Source organism: Acomys minous (assembly GCF_964271855.1).
Source record: "Acomys minous genome assembly, chromosome: 5".
NCBI classification, from domain to species: domain Eukaryota; kingdom Metazoa; phylum Chordata; class Mammalia; order Rodentia; family Muridae; genus Acomys; species Acomys minous.
The window spans coordinates 67,965,151-67,987,961 of record NC_140494.1 but is presented as its reverse complement, the minus strand read 5'-3'; the positions used below and the strand labels follow the sequence as shown (position 1 = coordinate 67,987,961).

The window sequence follows — 22,811 nt, the reverse complement described above, 5'->3', positions numbered from 1 at the left end:
TTAAACTTAACCAAAAAAAATTACGATAAGGTGCAACCTAAAATTGAGAAAAAAATATACTGAATGATCATGTCACAGGTACCTTTTGAGAAGAAAATGGGAAAATGCAACTTTTGTATCTGAAAATAAAACTGGTGGGTCAAGTGTTAAAGACTGACTTTCAGTGTTTAAAAAGCATTTGTCTTTATTCTTTAAAAGTTCATCTTTTTATACAATGTGTTTTAATTATACCCACGTACCACTACCATTCTCCTATTTTTCCCAGGGATCCCCAATCCCAACTCCCTCTAAACTTAAGGTCATTTTATTATCGCTATTAATAACTACCTGAGCCCTGTTACTGCTGATCATTTTAGAGGCGATTGCATCACAAAGGCTCAAACATCATTAATGAACTAATGCAAAGCTAAAATAATAATTAAACAAATAAAGTTAAAAATAACTAAAAGATAAATAGCAGTTAACTAATCTGCCAGGAAATAGATGGGCAAGAAACTGGATTATTTTAAAAGAAAGGAATTTTTAAATTTTTATTACCATTTATTCAGGTTACATTATGATTGTTATCTGAACTTGTACCTTCCCATTCCTACTCTCCTTCCCTTTTGTGCCCTATTCCCCTCCCCTAGACCTCTGACAGAAGGGACCTCCTCCCACACCATATAACCACAGCCTATCAGGTCTCATCCAGATAGCCTGCTTCCTCTTCCTCTGTGTGTCCACAAGCTTTCTCACAAAAGGGAAGTGCTCAAACTGCAGACACCAGAGTTCATGTCAGAGGCAGTTCTCACTCCTCCTACAACTTTGGAGAATGACCTGTCCATTGGCTATATCTGAACAGGGTGTCCAACATTTTAATCATTGATCCTGGAAGAGAAACTAACAAAAGCTTTTGAGAAACTAAATGAAAATTGTGGGCCATTGTCTGCAGGTGGAGGAGATGCTCCCAGAAGGTATGCTTCCTGGTTGGACATAGGTGAGCAGTACCCCCTGCTGACAAAACAACCCACTGGGCCAAAATGTGTTAAAAGGCTAGTTGCTAGCAGATTTGGGCCCAGGGGTCCCGCTCAAACTAAGGCACCAGCCAAGGACAATACAGGCAATAAACTTTAAACCCCTACCCAGATCTAGCCAATGGTCAGAACACTCTCCACAGTAGAGTGAGTGGAGAGTGGGATATGATTTTCTCACATACTCTGTTGCCTCACCTTTGACCCTGTCCCCTAGAGGGGGAGACCTGGTGGCACTCAGAGGAAGGACAGCAGGTTACCAAGAAGAGACTTGATACCCTATGAGCATATACAGGGGGAGGTAATCCCCCTCAGGAACTGTGATAGGGGAGGGGAATAAGAGGAGGGAAGGAAGAATGGGAGGATATAAGGGATGGGATAACCATTGAAATGTAACAAGAATAAATTAATTTAAAAAGGGGGGAAAAAAGGCTAGTTGCAGGGAACAAAGCACAGATCCTTTCCCCACACAAAAGGTGTCAAAAGCTGGATCCTTGAAGAAAAACATATGCAAGGTGCCCTGGAGTCAAGCCCCAGGAAGTGTCCTGGGAGTGGCTCCTGCAACTCAGTTACCTTTTGTTTAAATATCCATATCTGGAGTTGGCGCCCCGGATTTTTCCTTTTGTAGTTCTCTGTCTTTGTCTTTCCTTTACCATTAAGCTTAATGAATTAAAACCTAGCTCTTTGATTCTTGGTTGTCTTTATTTCAACAAGTGCAGTCAGTTGGCTATCTGGATTTTCACAAGTCAGAGGCTGCCTTCTCCAGCTAGAAAGGACTCAGATTCCCATTGTCTCAACCCTGGCTGAGCTTGGCTGCCCAGCATTCCCTCCCTGCCCAGAGGCCTTTGTGAGCGGTTCTCAGAACAGAGCCTTCTTCAGCTAGCCTCCAGAAGGCTGAAGAAAACCCTGTGACCAGATTCTCAGCCCATCCTCCTGGAGAAAGGAACCCACAGAAAATAATTCTTATAATCTTAATCTATGGCATAATACCTTTCCTATGTTAATATTTTAAAGAACAGATAAAAATAAAACAGCTAATTAATATGAAAATAAATACATATTGTCAGTTATAACTGACAATCTGCCCATGTGTAACAAACATCATATATGGTGTATATATAATCTATGTAGTAGATATGTGCACATAGAAATGTGTATATGTGTTTTTTCATACTCTGCAATATTCTCTGTCATGCCTTTTTACTCTAAGCAGACAAATTACACTATTGGTGACTTATCAGGCGTGAATACTGTTAGTTGACAAATTCTTATTTCCTTTTTAACAAATAGGCACTGATACTGAGTAATAGGCAGAATCAGGAAAACACATGTACAAATAGCAGGTCTTATAAGGATGCTATTGTGCCTACCTGTTAAATGACAAAGTGTTCATCATATCCCCAGCCCTCCATAACCATGGCAGACTGCCATTAAAGACAAGAAACTAGGAATGCAGCCACATGTTCTATGAAGTTAAAAAAGCAAAACAAAAACAAAAAAACACTGGCAGGCATATGCCACTTACAAGAGTGTACTGCAGGGCACCTGGCTTACCACTGCATCCACACCTGGCCACATCTCTGTACTGTTATCTTCAACATTATAAATATATGGCAGTAGCTTGTGGACTTGGGAGACACTCTACTAATGGGTATTCTCATATTGCCAGTACGAGCACCAATGCCAGTCCCTAACGTGCTGTTTGAGATTATGAGGAAGGTGAGTGCTATGCAAATATGTAGAATCTGCATTCTTTTCCTAACTGGCCCTATTTAGACTTAAAGCCATGGTTGTGGCATGCAAAGTGCATAATTTCAACATTAATGCATCCTCAGAGGCCTTACTCAGAGCTGTTAATCACTGACAATCACTCTTTAATTGCTATGTTTTTTATTATTAAACTGTTAGTTCCCCTCCTTAAAGATGCCAATGAAATCTAGGGAGCTATGTTGCAATCCTTAAATGCACCAGCCAAATCTAGGAATTGATGCTGCTGTGCAGTTTCCACAGAGAGAAAGTTTAGTGGTAGCAGCTGTGGTTTGTTAAAGAATTTTCTTATTGAAACAAGTAGTGAATACTAAAGCAAAGTTCTAAAGTGCATGTGTCATTAGCTAAAAAGAATTTGGCTTAAACAAAACTGAAAATGAATACATTTGCATGAATCTATAATGGAATTATTACAGTGGTTATGACTGATTCATAAGCAAGCCACTCTCACACATTTTTTTAACTTTTGGAGAATGCAAGCATGTGGTTACGTAAATATTTGCTATAGAAGCCACATAGGACACAACATCTTTCATCACAATGTTATATTAAGCCATGAAGTGCACTAGATCTTCCCTGGAAACTCAATACAACCTCCCTTGAATCACAGTGGTCCTACATAGCCATTTTTCCTTTGTTTCAGTTCCTCTGGTGATGAGGAACTCATGAAACCTGTTCTTCCATGCTCAGAAATTACAAAGCATCTTCCACCTTTGTCTAGTGGTATGATTTCAATGGAGTAGCTGTGTTACATCTTCTGAGGAGACTGAAACAAATCTGCCACCACTCTTCACAGACATCCTTTAAATACCCCCAAAATAGCTCTCATGTCTCTTTTGTTTTCTAGCCTTATATTTTCAAAGAACTAATTCAAAATGTATTAAACTTAGGTTAAAATAGATAAAGCAATGTAACAATAGAAAAGAAAAAGAAACAAATCAGGGTATATGGAAGAACACTCTGAATTATGACTCAGAAAGAAACCAGAGTAGTAGAGAGATAAATTAAAAAATCTGTTTAAAATAAGAGGACTCTCCAGAGCCTACAGACTTTTGTGTATATATATTTTAGCATTTTAGCTTGTGAAATATCTCTCTGTGTTCCTTCTTACTAGAGTGTACCTTTATCATTCCTCACCCTGTACAATCTATATTTTTCATTCAAAATTTCCTTTAAAAGATGCTAATCTTTTAAAGTCCTTCTGGAGGACTTGAGTTCAGTTCCCAATATCCATATAATGCCACTTACAATGGCCTGTAACTCCAATTCCAGAGATAAGGCCTCTGGCCTTTATGAGTACCTACACCCACATGTACATTGACATGCGTGGGCACACACAGACACACACATACACACACAATACTACAAACACAAATGATTAAAATAATCAAAATTAATATTATTTTAAAAGATGTTTAAGTGAATAATGAAATAATTTAGGGAAGTGAAAGTGAGCATGTAAAACACTTGTAGGAATTAGACTTATGCACATTATATCCTTATTATCCTAAACTTCAGCCAATCTAAGAATGGCTAAAATTAGTCACCCACAGAAACCACCTGTTGATAAGTGTTATGATGTCAACACACTTCTGATAGAGGAGCACAGAGCTGAGTTTGTCAGTGTCACACCAGGACAAACTTCACAGAGCACATGAGAGCCTTGAGACAAGCAAATATACAATGAAAATTCTCTTATTTAATTGACTAAGGAAGAGACAATAGAACCCTGAATTCTTCCATTACTATAAAAAAAAACAAGCATTCTAGTTTATGGGACAAGAAGGTTATTGTGAATTCTTTTATGTTTTCAAAATAGCTTTGTTCACTTTTTGTGTCTCATTCAGAAATATGTAGACAAACACATTTTTTCATAGTTAAATCAGCACAGATTCTATGTGTTCAACTTTTATCAGCTTGTGTAATGTGTCTTGTCTCATGAAGGCTAGTGTTTATAGCGGTCAGCTTTTAGTTGAGTGTTGTTCTGGATTTGACTACAGATGAGATGAAAGCTGGCCCACAGTCCTGCCTCTCCCAGGACAATCTGAATCCAAACCAAGCTAGGGTGGAGAAAAATAATTTAACTACAAAGGGTTTCCATCTTTGTATAGGTCACTAATTCTATAATCAACCAGGGATTAACTACACACTTGTGCCCTCCATCCATTCATCTCCATTCCTGAAAATGAAATGCTCTAGCAAGTACAGCACAGATAAGTACATGTGATACTTTCATGCAAAAAATTATTTGGACATCAGAGCTAAGAGCCATGAAGGCCCAATATTAGACCTTGAAACTTAATGAGGTTTGCCTGGTTGGATCATTGATTCTGAAGTTTGACTTCCTGTGTGCAAATTTCCCATCTTAGCATCTGTTTCCAGGGGAACCAGAGCTATAACACCACAAACACTTCCTAGGACTGAATTATGTCTCTGAACATAATTCTCAATTACATCTGTTTGACATTCTCCAAACCTGATGTCTCATCTGTTAATTGAAAATTTCATACCATTAAGCTGCTTCTTGTTGCCAATAATATTTCACAAATAGAAAAAAAAATATTCAACAAACATTGTCTAGAGGTTGTTTGAATTGTTATTTTCTTGTATTGAAAGTTTTATTTTAAAATACCTTATCCAAAAAACAAAAGAAAGTAAAATCACAGCCATAAGTCATTATTCAGAAAAAGGTTGTTTTTACATCTAGTAATATGAAAGGCTTTAGCTTATTATGTCAAACTTCCAGTATTAATATATACCAACAGGATGCTAAAGAATTCAGATTTATTATTGTCAGAATTATAAGATATTTGATCCAAGATTCAGAATTTGTGAGGTCCACAGAGGAAAAAATATAATGGTTTGAATTAATATACACAAAACACTATGTTGTAGTTAGCTGAATTAAAAATGCTGATGCAGTACCATCATCTATGGAACAACAAATGTTTGTTGAATGAATAAGTGAATATTCAAGTATCTTTAGATTTTATCTTAAAGCCATCAAAAGGGACTTACAATGAAATTTAAAGAATCCAGATAATGTAGAAACATGAACTGGTTATAGATATAAGCTCTTAGTGCTATGTTCTTACCTAAGCATTCCTAAGCAATATTAAGGTAGTAGCAACAGTACTGGTACAATATGGGTGCATTAGATCTTTTTACAGAGTATAGAAAGGAAATTATTAAAATCAAGAACTAAGGAGGGACAAAGTAAAATAATTTCCAGGAAGAACATTTGGAGTGAATTAAAAAAAAAAGCAATAGGCCAATGGAATAATTAATATTGTCAACTTAATAGGACCTGAAATCATCTAGGAGTAAAAACCACTAGACTGGGTTAACTGAAGTCAGCAAATCCACCCTACCTCTGGGGAAACAACTATGTCAGCAAGACCCACAGCACAAATTCATGGCCTAGGAAGCTAGAGATGAGAAGATATTTATGAAAATATAAGTCCTTAAGTTTGATAACAAGGGAGAAAGTAATGGGGTTATGAGGCTGGATATGTACATTTTCTCTTTTGAGAAAGGGTAAAAACCATTCCATGATCTCACTTTACATGAGACTCCACAAGAAACATTTCTCAGATCCAATTAGTCTCCCTGGTGTCTCATGTGCCCACCTAGCTCATTCACTCACATTTCTCTATCTTGGAATGGTCAAACGAGAGGGACATGAGTAGGAGAAATAGCAAGGAGGGCACCATCTTTTGAGAAAGAGTAAGTAAAAAATATTAAAAACATAAACACACCTAAAGTTTCAATAGGATGTCCTGGGGACGTACACCTTGGACTAGTGTCTCGATATAAGTGAGTATATACCATTTAGCTCTTTTTGCTTCTGTGTGAACTCACTCATTATGACAATTTCTAGTTCAATCCAGAAGCCTGGGAGAAAGAGGAAATGGAAGGATCCAGTGAGTCCTGGAAAACTACAGGCAAGTCTGGGCCCTGGGGTCCTCCGCAAACTGTGGCAACAGCCAAGGAAAAAATAGGCAGTAAAAACCTTGAACCCCTACCCGGACTAGCCGATGGACATTCTCCATTGTTGAGTGGAAAAGGAGATCTAACTTTCACACAAACTCTGGTGCCCCATATTTGAACATGTCCCTTGGACGGAGATGCCTGGTGGCACTCAGAGGAAAGATAATAGGTCACCAAGGAGAGACTTGATACCGTAAGGGCATATACAGGGGGAGGAGGTCCCCCTCAGACACAGACTTAGGGGAGGGGAGGGGAGTAGGGGGGAAGTGGGAGGAAGGGAGGAATGGGAGGATACATGGGATGGGCTAACAACTGAGATGTAATATGTATAAATTAATAAAAATGTATTTAAAAAAACATAAACAAGTGGAGGTAGAATCTTATGCTACTGAGTTTATTCATATACATAAGATTGAGACCAGCTGACCTGAGAAAATTTTGTTAAAAAACCAGTGCACTAATTTGTATATATTCTTGCTCCCATAAATTTTTATCATTCCCACCATGAACTTTAAGTCCTAAAGAAAGCAAAAGGCTGTATGCTAAGAGCTTTTTGGAAGTTTGGAAAGCAAACAGACTGGTATTATCCAAAAGGTCATCTGGATCTAGTACACATTAGGAAAAAGATATTACAGAGCTGAGTATGCTGAATTCATGGGCATTGACACATTGTGCTGTTTCTAAAATATTGTTTTTAGTGTGAAGCAGAAAAAGCCACAGTTAAGAACAAAAATTATCAGACATGGTAGCTTACACCTATAACCCCATCCACTAGGGAAGCTGAACCAAGAGGTTTGCCCCATATTCAAGGTCACATGGGTTTATACATAATGAGTTCCAGGTCAGCATGTACTACACAATGAGTCACTTTTTTATGTAATTAAAGTACAAGCTGGCTTTTCTCATCTCAGTTCCCTATCAGTTTTGCCAGAATATGATTGCAATCCTATCTAGTTTCCAAGAAGATGTCAAGGAGAACATAGTTTGTTTTAGTTTTGTTTTGTTTCTCAACCTGATAACAATCCAACAGTTAACTCATGTGACCTAGGAGGCAAGAAAATACTTTAGTTTTTTTCCTATTTCCTTTTAATTCTAGGAATTTCAACCCATCATCACAAGGTCCATTATAACAAGAAAGTTGTTGAGGGGCATAGGGATAAGACAAGCAGGGGAAGAAGAGGTAGAAGTCTTAGATGATGAAATGACATTTATAGTTGCTTTGGAGAGCAAGTTTTAATTATAAAAAGATCTCATTTAAGCTCTGATGTTTCTATATAGTAACTAAGGTTTTAAAGAACTAAACAGATACGGAGTGGGAATTGGCTTTGTGATTAAGAGCTCATACATGGAATATCCACTTAGCATGATGGCTTGTTCTAAGTGAACATTCCACTTAACTCAATGTACATATGGAGGTACAAAAGAGCTTAATGCTGCTAAGATGATGGAACTTCAGCAGTTAAATACAGTATTGTCTATTGGCTTATCATGGGCTATGGAAAATAACTGCCATGGTATTTAAAATGTCAGGAAGCAATCAAAAAAATCAGAGCCTACAAAGGGGAATATATCAATGATTGGTGAGGCTTTTGAATTCAGGCAAAGTATTGTGGAAACCTAAAATTATCATAGTATAGTAGTAAATGTATTTTTAAAAGAAACTTATTTGGGGGCTGGAGAGATGGCTGAGAGGTTAAGAGCACTGACTGCTCTTCCAGAGGTCCTGAGTTCAATTCCCAGCAACCACATGGTGGCTCACAACCATCTATAATGTGATCTAATGTGCACTCTATACATATTAAATAAATAAATCTTAAAAAATAAAACAAACCTAAGAGAATTTTTTTAAAAAAGAAAGAAAGAAACTTATTTGTCCCAGTGTGGCTGGCTGCCACTTACTGCATTATCAAGGAAATATATAAGTTCAACAATAATATAAGTTCAAAAAATAAAGTTGGCACTAGTACACCATATTTAATAGAGAGACAAAATCATTTTCAAGAACACATACAAATGAATATCCCAGTCTGATAGCAATTGTTTTATAACACTGGATGAATAGGGTAATGTTCACATCAAAAATCTGCAAAGTCCATACCACAAATTCAGTGTATAAGTGATAGTAAAGAACTAGGAAAAATCATAAGATAATCTCTAATCTGGACACCAATTATAGAATCTGTCATTTTCTTGGCAATACTAAGAAAATAAAAATATTTTCAATTATAAGGATATACCACAAGGTCTTTATTGCACTGACATTTGGTATATTAGTTTTGTTTAGCTTAGGATGTACATTGATGTTTTAACTAGGGCCTCCAGCCTAGTAAATCTAAAGAAAAAAAAATTAGAGAAAAATAGACTGCTAGGACATGAGATTGTTTAATTACAGTTTACCTTTATTCAACAAATTTTATACCTTTGTTTGTTAATATAATTTTTATAACTTAGAGGGCAGTTGGAAAATAGGGAAATATTAAAATCCCAAATTACTTTTACCAATTTCTTTATATGTCCCTGCTTTTACTCTCTCTTCTTCCCTCCTTTTTATTTAAAATATTTCTGATTAAAGGCAGTGGGTAATGTAAAACAATGTACATACAAATAGATTGCAGTGATATATATGTACTGGGTTCAAGAGACTGGCTTAACAAATAGAAACTGTGCTTGTAAAGTGATACATTTACAGTCAGAAACAGAAAAAGTATGAAGGGTTAAAAAACAGTTCATTTGTTTCTAAAGTTGAAAAACTATGTTCCAAGTCTTCTTTCAATATTTCTTAGTTAAGTGACTTGGACTAAATAGCATTCTTAGTCTTAACTATTTTATCTGTAAAATTAGACATCTATATTTAGTTCTATAACTCAATGAGAGATGAAGTAATAGCTGTAAGAAGTTCACTGCAAGTAAGAAAGTACCTCATAATTCTCTGTATTTGTGTGAGTTACTTAAATGAAAGAAAAATTACTTTCATTAGCATACAGAGGTTTCGATCCTTTCCACTCTTTTATATCAGAGTTGGGTCATCAGCAGCTATCATTCTGAAATTAATTTATTTGTTATTTTGTCCTTTTTCCAGTATCTACTTCCCCACTTTATATCTGTTTTTGTCCTATTGATAACTGGCACTTAGAACATAAACTACTCAGAAACATTATGCTGGTAGAAACAACCCTTGAAAGCTGTTCCTGTAATATGGAAAACAGGTCCCCAGAGATCACATAGACTTCTGTAGAGTAATAATCCTTTCGTGCTTATTAAACTGAGCTTTAAGTATAAATTTTGGTGCTCTTTTAAATCCTCAATGGTGACATTTTAGAGACTTGCAGCAAATTTGAGTCTATTGGTTACTTAATTTTTGAAATAAAATATTACCCTTAAATATGAAACTAAGGCAAATGACTAATAATGAATTGTGAAGCAAAATTTTAAATGTTTTCAATTGGTGTTGCCACTTTTCTTAAAATGTGAGATAGGCAATCATAATAATAAAAACAGAAAGGATATTTTATTCACCTTTGTCTATTAGTTGTGTGTGTTTGTGCCTATATATGAGTGCGAGCATATGAGTGCAAACACCCAGAAAAGCCAGAAGAGGCCATTGAATGTCCTGGAAAGAGAATTATAAGTGCTTTTGAGAATCATTATATGGATGCTGGGAACCAAACTCAGATACTCTGCAAGAACAGTTTACACTCTTAAGCACTGAGTCACTTCTCTGGCCTTAAGATTTTTTTAAGGTAAATGAAGGAAATAGTCTGAGTCCTCTGGCTGATGTCATTGCATCCCACTTACAAACACCCTAAACAATCTCAGCACTTAATGAAAGCTTAAACAAGTACAGACATCCCTTCCCCGTGGCAGAAGCAAACTATTGCCCATTTTATTTTTCTCCTACACTAAATGTTTCCTTTGGTGATTGATAGAATTATGAGTTTGGAAGTACAAGTTAACAAAAAAAATTTTTTACCTAACGCTTTCAAATTAAAAACTGGCAGTAATCGAGCATTTTACTAATATCATGTGTGACCATTTGCTTTTGATATTGGTTTAAACAGCAACCATTGCAGGTCTATGTGAGGTAATGATGTAAGGTGAAGAAGCTGAAGGAAACAAAAAGTCCTAGCTGTCTCTCAACCAAATAATGGATAAAATGGTATAGTATAGTTATGCAATAAAATCTTACTCAGCTTAAAAGCAAAGGCATTAGGAAATTTGCAGGCAAATGGATGGAACTAGAAAAAGCCATCCTGGATGAGGTAACTGAGACTCATAAAGACAAACATGGTATGTGCTCACTTACAGGTGAATAAAGTACACAGTAACCATCCTACACTCCACAAATCCAAAGAAGCCAAGTAACAAGGAGGACCCAAGGGAGAATGCTTGGTTCTCACTGAGAAAGGGAAATATATTACACATTTGGGGTTGAAGGAGGAGGGAACTGAGTGGTGGTGGGTGGGGGATTGGAGTGATCAAGTTTCGGGAGGACTGAATGAGACAGAACTGGAAGAGAGAACTTGAATCTGGATAGGGGGAAATCTCTTAGATGAACTAGACACCTAGACCAATGACAACTCCCAGAAAGCTATATGGGTGACCCTAGCTAAGACTTGTTGCAATATAGAATATGGAACCAAAATAGCTACCATCTGTAACCAGGCAAGACTTCCAATGAAGGGATGGGAACAGCAACCCAGGCACTATAATTTTTCCTACCTACAAGATGTACAGAGATAAAGAGGGTGCAGAAATTGAGGGAATGGCTAACCAATGACTGACCAAGATTCAGATCCATGCTATGAGAGGGACTCCACCCCTGACACTATCCTCCTACTATTTTTCTTTATTTCTTTATTTATAATAATTTGTTGATATTACATCCTAACTGTTATCCCCTTGCTTGTACCTTCTTGTTCCCACCCTCCTTCCCTCTTATGCCCTATTCCACTCCCTTAGACCTCTAGACCTCTGATGGGGGGAGGGGCAAGGCTTCATCCCCACTATTTAACCAGAGCCAATCAGTTCTCATCAGGACAGCCTGCATCCCTTTCCTCTGTGTGCCCACAAGCCTCTCTGCCAATGGGAAGTGATCAAATTGCAAGCACTAGAGTTCATGTCCAAGGGACTCCCTGCTTCAGCCACAACCTTGGAAAATGACCATAATACTACACTATTTGCATTAATTCTATCCTTAAACATTTTATTACTTTTTTAATTTTAAGATTTAAAATCTGTGACTCAAAGTGAAGTTATTCTGCAAAGAAACAGTAGTGTAAATGGGGAAATATGGGCTGTAGAAAAATCAAAATAACCATGGGTCAGAGGCTATGGAGTTAATTAGTAAACACCATAGAATAAAAAAGAACAAAGGCTTAGAAGAAGAAACATATTTTATTTTTTTTAATATATTTTATTAATTTATTCATATTACATCTCAATTGTTATCCCATCCCTTGTATCCTCCCATTCCTACCTCCCTTCCATTTTCCCCTTATTCCTGAAGGGGACCTCTTGCCCCTGTATATGCTCATAGGATATCAAGTCTCTTCTTGGTAGCCTGCTATCCTTCCTCTGGGTGCCACCAGGCCTCTCCATCGAGGGGATGTGGTCAAATATGTGGCACCAGAGTTCATGTGAAATTCAGAACATACTCTCCACTCAGCTGTGGAGAATGTTCTGCCCATTGGCTAGACCTGGGTAGGGGTTCGAAGTTAACTGGATGTGTTGTCCTTGACTAGTGCCATAGTTTGAGTAGGACCCCTGAGTCCAGATCTGCCTATCATAATGTTCTTCTTTAGGTTTCTTGGACCATCTAGATACTTCTATTTTCCCATTCACCCATGCTTCTCTCACCTAGAGTCCCAGTAGGATGTCCTCCCCTCTGTCATATTTTTCTGATAAGTGAAGACTTTCATGGGACATATCCCTTGGGCTAGTGTCCAGATATAAGTGAATATATACCATTTGACTCTTTCTGCTTCTGGATTAACTCACTCATTATGATCATTTCTAGCTCAATCTGTTTGTCCACAAATTTTGGAAACTCCTTGTTTATAATAGCTGAGTAGTATTCCATAGGGTAAATGTACCACAGTTTCTTTATCCATTCTTCTACTGAGGGACATTTAGGCTGTTTACAGGTTCTGGCTATTATGAATAAGGATGCTATGAACATGGTTGAGCAAATGTTCTTGATGTGTGCTGGAGCAACTTCTGGGTATATTCCAAGGAGTGGAATAGCTGGGTCTTCAGGAAACCCCATTCCCAGTTTTCTGAGATAGCGCCAGATATATTTCCAAAGTGGCTGTACTAGTTTGCATCCCCACCAGCAATGAAGGAGTGTTCCTCTCTCTCCACATCCTCGCCAGCATGTGGTATCACTTGAATTTTTGATCTTAGCCATTCTAATGGGTGTAAGATAGAATCTCAGAGTTGTTTTGATTTGCATTTCCCTGATGACTAAGGAGGTTGAGCATTTCTTTAAATGTTTCTCAGCCATTCAATATTCCTCTGTTGAGAATTCTCTGTTTACTTCTGAGCCCCATTTCTCAATTAGGTTATTTGGTTTGGTGGTGTTTCATTTCTTGAGTTCTTTATATACTTCGGATATTAGACCTTTGTCAGATGTAGGGTTGGTGAAGATTTGTTCCCAGTCTGTAGGTGGTCACTTTGTTCTGTTTCCAGTGTCTCCTGCCTTACAGAAGCTTCTCGGCCTCATGAGGTCTATGACGTTTCTATCTTTTGTTCTGTTCAGGAAGTTGTCTCCTGTGCCAATGTGTTCCAGGCTCTTCCCCACTTTTTCTTCTTACTGAGTTAGTATCTCTGGTTTTATGTTGAGGTCTTTGATCCACTTGGATTTGAGTTTTGTGCATGGTGACACAATGGGTCCAATTGCAATTTTTTACATGTAGACATCCAGTTAGACCAGCACCATTTGTTTAAGATGCTATCCTTTTTCCATTGAATAGATTTGGCTTCTTTGTGTGTGTATGCCTATCTGGGTCTTCAATTCGATTCCATGGATAAACCAGCCTATTGCTGTGCCAGTACCATGCTGTTTTAATTACTCTTGCTTTATAGTACAGCTCGAGATCAGGTATGGAGATTCCTCCAGAAGATCTTTTATTATACAAGACTGTTTTATCTATTCTGGGTTTTTTTTTTGTTTGTTTTTGTTTTTTCATATGAAGTTGAGAATTGAACTTTCAGTGTCTTTAAAAAATTGTGTAGGTATTTTGATAGGGATTGCATTGAATCTGTAAATTGCTTTTGGTAAGATTGGCATTTTTACTATGTTCATTCTCCCAATCCATGAGGAAGGAAGATCATTCCATCTTCTCATGTCACCTTCAATCTCTTTCTTCAGAGTTTTGAAATTTTTTTCAAAAAAATCCTTCACTTACTTGGTTAGATTTACTCCCAAATATTTTATATTGCTTGTGGATATTGTGAAGGGTGTAGTTTTCCAAATTTCTTCCTCTGCTTGTTTGTCATTTGTATATAGAAAAGCTACTGACTTATTTGAGTTAATTTTGTATCCAGCCAATTTGCTGAAGGTGTTTATCTGCTGTAGGAGTTCTCTGGTGGAATTTTGGGGTTCACTTATATATACTATCATATCATCTGCAAATAGGGATAGTTTTACTTCCTCCTTTCCCATTTGGGGCCCCTGAATCTCCTTTTGGTGTCTTATTGCTCTGGCTAGAACTTTAAGAACTATATTGAAGAGATATGGAGAAAGTGGGCAGCCTTGTCTGGTCCCTGACTTTAGAGGAATTTCCTTGAGTATCTCTCCATTTAATTTGTCTATTGTTGTCTATTGGCTTGCTGTATATAGCCTTATATGTTTAGGTATGTGCCTTGAATTATGGATCTCTCCAGAACTTTAAACATGAATATGTGTTGGATTTTGTCAAATGATTTTTCTGTATACAAAGAGATGATCATGTGGGTTTTTTTTCTTTCAGTTTGTTTATATGGTGGTTTACATTGATGGATTTCCATATATTAAACCATCCCTGCATGCCTGGAATGAAGCCTACCTGGTTATGGTGAATGATTTCTCTGATATTTTGTTGTATTCATTTTGTAAGTATTTTATTGAGTATTTGTACTTCAGTGTTCATAAGAGAAATTGGTCTGAAATTCTCTTTTTTTCTTGTGTCTTTGTGGGTTTCAGCTACCAATGTGACTGTGGCCTCATAGAATGAATTTGGTAATGTTCCATCTGTTTCTATTTTTTGGAGTAGCTTGAAGAGTATTGGTATTACCTCTTCTTTGAAGGTCTGGTAGAATTTTGCACTGAAACCATCTGGCCCTGAGCTTTTTTTAGTTGGGAGACTATCAATGATTGCTTCTATTTCTATAGAAGAAATAGGACTATTTAATTTGCTTATCTAATCTTGAGTCAATTTTGGCAAGTGAAATCGATCAAGAAAATTGTCCATTTCCCTTGGATTTTTCAAATTTTGTGGCATATATGCCTTTAAAGTAGGATCTTATGATTCTTTGTATTCCTTCAGTGTCTGTTGTCATATCTCCCTTTTCATTTCTGATTTTGTTGATTTGGATAGTGTCTCTCTGCATTATAGTTAGTTTGGCTTATGGTTTGACTGTTTTATTGATTTTCTCAAAGAACCAGCTCCTGGTTTTGTTGATTCTTTGAATTGTTCTCTTTGTTTCTAATTTATTGATTTCAGCTCTGAGTTTGATTGTTTCCAGATGTCTATTCCTCTTTGGTGTTTCTGCTTCTTTTATTCCCAGGGTTTTCAGATGTGTCATTAAGTTACTTATGTGAGATGTTTCCATTTTTTTATAAAGGCACTTAGTGCTATGAATTTTCCTCTTAGCACCACTTTCAACATGTCTCACAAATTTGGGTATACTGTTCCTTCATTTTCATTGAATTTCAGGACATCCTTAATTTCTTTATTTATTTATTCCCTGACCCATGTGTCATTAAGTAGAGAGTTATTTAGTTTCCATGTGTGTGTAGGCATCTTGTTATTTCTATTGTTTTTGAAGTCTAGCCTTAAGCCATGGTGATCTGATAGGATACAAGGTATTATTTCAATCTTCTTGTATCTGTTGAGGCTTGCTTTGGGAAACACTATTTTTAAGGTAATTTAAAGATACAAGGTTTGTAAAACCAGGAGTTGGACCACAGGTAAACTGGATGGATAATGATTCCCCACATTGCAAGGAATATTCAATGAAAATCTCAGTTCCCAGCATGAAACACCTTCCCAGTTATTACTGAACAGGGATTCCAGAGACACCTAATACAACACAGCCTACTGCCCTTGCTCTTGGTTGCCTACTATAACTAGATAGAAAGACCCTTGTACTGAAGATTGTGATTATAGAACATAGAAAAAATCCAGATGGAATAGACTGGAAGCTTTCCCCCAGCTTCGTAGTTTTCATAGTGTTGGAAGATGCTATGCTAAGCAAGAAAATCAATCAATAGTACTGCCTGTTGGTGAACCCTGTCAGGCAAGATGTGCTGATGAGCACAATAGAGGTAACCATTTTTAAATTGAATCTGAGTCCTTCTACATGGGAGGAAATTAATGCCTGGTACTTTAAACCTTGTTTTTTAAACAGTCTGTATTTCAAGAGGTCAGAGGCCCTAGGAAGAACTATTGTTATAGGCATTTTGTCAAACTGACTTCCAAATATTCACATTTAAACACATAAATTAGTGTGCCCTCAACCCTGACCAGACTGCATAACTCTGGAATGGTAGTCAGCAGTTAATTCAGACAATCACAAGTGACCAAAATGATGGGAATAAGTGATTATCGAGTGTTCACCTCTAAATTGTACATCTATATCAAACACTCCCAAACAAGGCTGAAGGAACATCACAGAAAAGGTACAGAAAGAATACAAACGCTGGAAGATGGAGAGGAATGCTGTGAGATGCTGTCATATGGACATGGCTTGACTACTTCACCCATAAACTACTTCAGCTATGCTTACCTGGCCCAGGTTAAGCCAACAATATCAATCAAGAGTCCAGCAGTCTGCAAAATTTGGAATCAGTGGGTAACAAAAATAAATAAGAATAAGAGGAGGAGGAGGACTTATGAAAAGGATGTGTTGGAGATGTCTTGAGAGAAATGGGAAGGCAAAGCTTAGTGTGAATATGATCAAGATTCATTGCTTACATGTGTCAATTTGTGATAGAATTAATAAAATATATTCTTTAAAAAAAAAAAGACCAGAGCCTTTTACCAAGCCAATAACATTGAACATACCAATCCAGATTTAACATTTCAATATCTACTTGAAAGCTTTAGCCAGAAGTTTCAGCACTGTGTTTACTACAGTATAAGTGTGAAGTCACCTTTCTGTCATAATGGCAAACTCTGCCTCCCTAAATTTACATATCTAGCATTAAAAGCTAAAGAAAACTCATACTGTTTCTAAACTGGAAATGATCCAAATCACCCTAAGGCTGCAACATCTTCAGTACTGATGACAAATAAGTCTTAGTTTTGATATTACTTGACATATACAAACAAGTCTCTCAAGTTCAGTTTAAAAGAGCAACAAAGCTGGAGCATCAATGCCAACCTGTTGTCATTGCTATTTGGAGTGCTTAACATAGGAAGATCAAAATGTTCAAAACCTGGCTTAGCTACACAATGGGTTCAAGGCCTACTTTGGCAACATAGTGAGACTCTTCAATCAAAATAAAAAGTGAAAAAAGGACTCAGTGGTAGAGAACTTGCCTAGATAGAATACATGATGCTTTTGGTTCAATCTCCAGTATTGCAAAACAATAAAGTAAAATGCAACATCATGACAACTTTGATTATCTATAGAACTAGAAAGGTGGTATATAATTAGCATTATCAACATTAGGGTGGGGGTATGAGATTTTAAGTCCAACAACTGAGAGAAAAGTAATATAAGGAATATGGTATTTGTGTACCCAAGGCTGATCAGAAAAACCCTATCTCCTAAGAAAGGAAAGAAAGAAAGGAAGAAAGGAAGAAGGAAGAAGGAAGAAAGGAAGAAAGGAAGAAAGAAAGGAAGAAAGAAAGAAAGAAAGAAAGAAAGAAAGAAAGAAAGCAGAATGATCCAGATTTAAACCATGCTGTTGTGGCAAATTTGTTCAGAATAGACCAAAGATTAACAAATTAACAAAAATCCATTTCCTTATCTATTAATGAAGTGAACAAAACTGACCTCTGAAAAGATCGTTTTATGAATATTCAGTAACAACAACAAACATCAATCTGGCACTGGTATGTTACACATCAGGTTGTTTTAAGTACGTAATATAATAAATTAACATATTTAAATTTTCCTATAGAATATAAGAGGGGAAATGTAGAATAACATTATCTCCAATTTACAATTGAGAAATTTGAGGCATTAATAATACCTGGAGTAAGTGATTCCTTGTCTAGCCTAGGTCTTGCTAGTCCTTTCTTCAAAAATCATTGTTATAACATATTACAATAGCATTATGAATTCTTTACTCCTTATCTTGGTCAGAGCTCTATTGCTATAAAGAAACACCATGTCCACAGCAAGGCTTACAAAGAAACCATTTACTTGGACCTTGTTCATAGTTTCAGAGGATTAGTCCATTATCATCATGACAGGATGCATGGCAGCACACAAACAGAAATGATACTGGAGACATTGCAGAAAGCTATATCTTGATCCACTGGCAGAGAGAGATAGAGATAGAGACACAGAGACACAGAGAGATAAACACAGAGAGAAGCAGGGACACAGAGGCACAGAGAGAGAAAGAGACAGAATTCTGGGCTTGGCATGGTTTTTTGAAACCTCAAAAATATACCTCCAGATATACACTTCCAAAAAGGCCACACCTCCTAACCCTTTCAAATTTGTACTCCCTGGTAACCAAGCTTTCAAGTCTATGAGCCTATGGAAACCAGTCTCATTCAAACAACCACACCCCTCTAATTACATTAATTCCCATCCATCAGATTAATACTTAAAGTACTTTCCCCTCTTCTGGCAGGGTTTCTCTGATAAACAATCTTGGCTATCCTGGAACTCATTTTGTAGACCAGGCTGGCCTCCAATTCACAGAGATCCTTCAGCTTCTATGCTGAGTGCTGGAATTAAAGGCAAGTGCCACCAAAACCTTGCTCTCAATGTACTTTTAAGAAAGAAACAAAATTAACCATTTGTTAAGTTAAAGTGACAAGAACTACATTAGTGGAATTTATTTGTTGCTGTCAATATTCTTTCATCAGTGAAATGGTAAGTTCTTATTTTCTTTTCCAACTAGTTCCCTAAGATGCTAAGCATGTAAAACACATTCTAGTCCACTAAATAATGTCACCTATTAATTTTAATATGACTTAATCTAGGAAAAAATAGTTATAAATGTCTTTTAATTTTATCACCAAATAATGATTCCCAAATAGACCTTTCAAATCATAAAAAAAATGTACATGCAGGTTGACAAAAACAATAATTGATTTTTTTAAGTCAACAATATAAAAACATCATATCAAATAAAGATTCTGGAGTCTGTAGCAATTTCTAAATGTCTCTAATTTCATAGTATTTTAGAGTTTCTGACAACAAGGAAATACTGTGAAGAATAAGCTCCTGTGATCATTTCTTCTAGTTTCCTCCTTCCTCCTCACTACCACATTCCAAGTAAAAACCATCCTGGACAACAAAACTTTTAGTCTGACTTTAAATGTGTGACATTTTTAGAAGAAGCAAACCACTCTTACAGAGACCTTTAAAACACAGAAAATGTTGGTGAGTGTCCTGTTCACAACACCTGCCCTTCCTGGTTATTGTGAGAGAAGAGACTTAAGAAGAGCAATCTGAAGCTGTTCTGTGTGGTATTTAGCCAATAACCAATTCTTACTGAAGTAGCAAGACTTATATTGCTATAAATCATCAGCATATGAGTTCATGTACAACAGTTATATCTGTCTGTTCTTTGTCCCTAAAAATCCCTGTCATAGCATGAAAACATGCTTTAAAAATCAGAGTATCATAACTCACTATAACAAAGATGACACAGCTGGTCATCACTCTCCTTTAGTAATCTACATTCATCTGTCTCCATCCCTATAGTGCTAACTAAATCCAAGCCACAGTACCAAGTGGCAACATGTTCATAACAAACCCAATAGAGGGCCTTATGATACACATTTCACCACATGACTAAACCAGCACAATTTTCAATAAAATGCAAAATGTCCTGCTTTATAGGAGTACAGGCATAATTTTACAATTAATGAAAGCTAAAAATAGACGTTGAATATTTTTCCTTTAAATACCGATATTTCTCAGACAATTAAAATTAGACCATATTAGCATACAAAATAAAGTATGATTTGATAATTAATATGATTCAATAATTAATATGTTTCAGTAATTAATGCTCAAAGTCACAAGCAGAGGGGGACTATCTTCACATCTATCTCCCCTTGAATAAAGACTTCTTGGAAGGACTCTGCTGTGTTGTTACAATGTTTATCATGGCTCCAACAAGGAGTACAGTGTACTCAATATTTCTATTTCTGAAACTGTGTGACAGAATGTATACAAAAGTATTTACGGATTACAAAAAAATAGAAATAAAAAGAAAACGTTATCCCTGAATATTTTTTTCTCATTGGGAGAGGACTTAGAACCAGGATTCGGTAAGCAACTGTTTTCCAGGCCATCAGTACAGGAAGTGATGGAACCAGCACATAATGAAAGCAAAATGCCAGGGAGTTCTATCTGGGGCATAAAAAAAATTGGGATTCAAAAAAGAACCAAGTTACATTGACTTCAAGAAAACAAGCAAAATAAAACTAAAAGATAAAACAGCTTCTATACAAAATTAGAACTAAACAGATTGCTGCGGTAGCATCAGCTATGCAGAGTACTCTCACACATCAACACATTCATGCTTTTCTAGAACACAGCTCAATTACAGAGCAGAATGCATCATTCCTCTTATAACAGTACATTTTATACCCATATTGGGAGCATACAAAATCCTGAAGGTAACTACTGGCATCTTCAAGGTGCACATTCTCAAGGCCTAAGCCCAAGTTTGGCACCCAGTAGATGAAATATTTCACTGATATGTTACAAGTGCATCCCAGAAATAAGAAAGTATAATGATCAGAAGAAAGAAAGATCTTACAGTTCAGGCAAAGGTAAGAAACAGAGAAATATGGAATGTATCTGGCCAATACTAAAATATAAGTATTTGAAAACATTTTCCTAAAAATGTAAGAATCTGTTATAATTCTTTATACATGTTTCCATGAAAATGGCTTGTTTGTTATTCACATTCAAACATTTTCTTGGGTATAGGTCTTGGTCTATAATTACCATACTTTGCAAATCTTTAGAGAAAATGAAACACTGATATGTTTACTTCCCCCTTTAACTCATATTCTCTGTCAAACATATAAATATATAGTTAATATACCGAGTACGTTAGCAGTACACCGAAGAATTCTTGAGACATCTTCAGTTTCCTCTTTGTTGGGATGGTCTGCATAGGAGCATCTGTTAGAGATATTGTGGAAATTCTTTTCTGCATCCCTATAACTAAGAAGAAAATAAAATTAGCATATGGGGGAATATTTGAAAACATTTGCAAATGCTCTCATATCTACACAAAGTACATACAGTCTATGATTTCAGCATAACCACCTTTAAAATAATTAATCTAAACATAATTTTTGCTGTAATTCACTATTCCCATTAACATTAACAGTACAGGACTATATCTTGAGGAAACTATGAATTAGAAAGCTCTTAGAGGTGTAGTAAAATACATTTCATGTGAAAGAGAAAAGAGGAAAAATAGGACTAAACTTTTATGTGGTGGGAGGTATGGGAGGATTAGGTAGAAGAAGAGTAGGAGAGGGATAACTAAGATTGGGGATTTTGTTTTATTGGGAGTATTTGAAAAAGCCAAATGCTTATCTACTAATTTGCAAGCTTTCTACTAGCCTGGGGTAAACCTGAGAGTAGAACATTGATATGAAGTTGAAAAGGAGGTTTAGGCAAAGAAAGGGATTGGAGTGGGAGTCAAAGGTGGGAGGTAAGACAAGTATAACTAACAGTAAGGATATCTGAAAACATCATATGGAAACTTACTGTTTTATACAATTTGAAAATATGCCCAGTTTCATAGAAAATAGTTTATTTGGAGTTGTAAAACCTATAATATAATGCTCCTCCCAGAAGCCATATTTTCCAAATAAAAGCCCAGAGCCTGGTGGATGATGCCTCTCCTCAATGTTTATATAAGATGTGTTATTACAATCAAAGAATATAGGTGGTTGCCTTTGCTCTTGGAAACTCATTATAAATTCATATTAATATGACATAGTGAAATCAGGTCGCTACTGACCAGGAAACATCCTACCTTCTGACTATATTTCATAGTACCAGAAAGTGCAATCCAGGCTATTTTGTTTTTGTTTTTTATTTTGTTTTTGTTTTTGTTTGAGTGGAAACACACAACTGGTCAAAATATAGAGAATAATTGTCAGTTGACTACTTAGCCACAAATGGAGCATCTATATCACTCACCCAAAGATGTAAGGAATCATTTGAGAAGAGGGGGTTCTGGGTACCTGTCTGAAAGTCTGCCATGTACTTCCTCATAAACCTAACGCATTCTCTGGTTAGCTTTAATAAAAATATGCGGGAGGGGCTGGAGTGGTGGCTCAGAGGTTAAGAGCACTGACTTCTCTTCCAGAGGTCCTGAGTTCAATTCCCAGCAATCACACGGTAGCTCATAACCATCTATAATGTGATCTGATGCCCTCTTCTGGCCTGCGGGTGTACATGCAGGCAGAGCACTGTATACATAATAAATAAATAAATCTTTTTTTGTTTTAATCTGATGGGGATGCTCCTAGGAATCAATGGGGATGACCTGAGCTGAGACTCTTAGAAGTGGAGGATATGGATCCTGAAGTTGCCACCTCGCATAGACAAGTGGATCTTCCAGTGGAGAGAGGTGGATACCAACCCACCCATAAAACCTTCAATCCAAAATTTGTC

At 36.5% G+C, this 22,811-nt stretch overlaps 1 protein-coding gene across 1 annotated transcript in view; it reads right to left on the bottom strand.

Annotated features, from left to right (window-relative positions):
* The window catches only part of GUCY1A2 (guanylate cyclase 1 soluble subunit alpha 2), a 289,208-nt gene that overhangs the window by 231,241 nt on the left and 35,156 nt on the right, over window positions 1-22,811 (bottom strand). Inside the window, exon 3 of the mRNA XM_084781493.1 lies at window positions 21,220-21,341. Within this exon, the coding sequence (XP_084637619.1) occupies window positions 21,220-21,341 (122 nt within the window). The remainder of the gene's footprint in view (window positions 1-21,219; window positions 21,342-22,811) is intronic.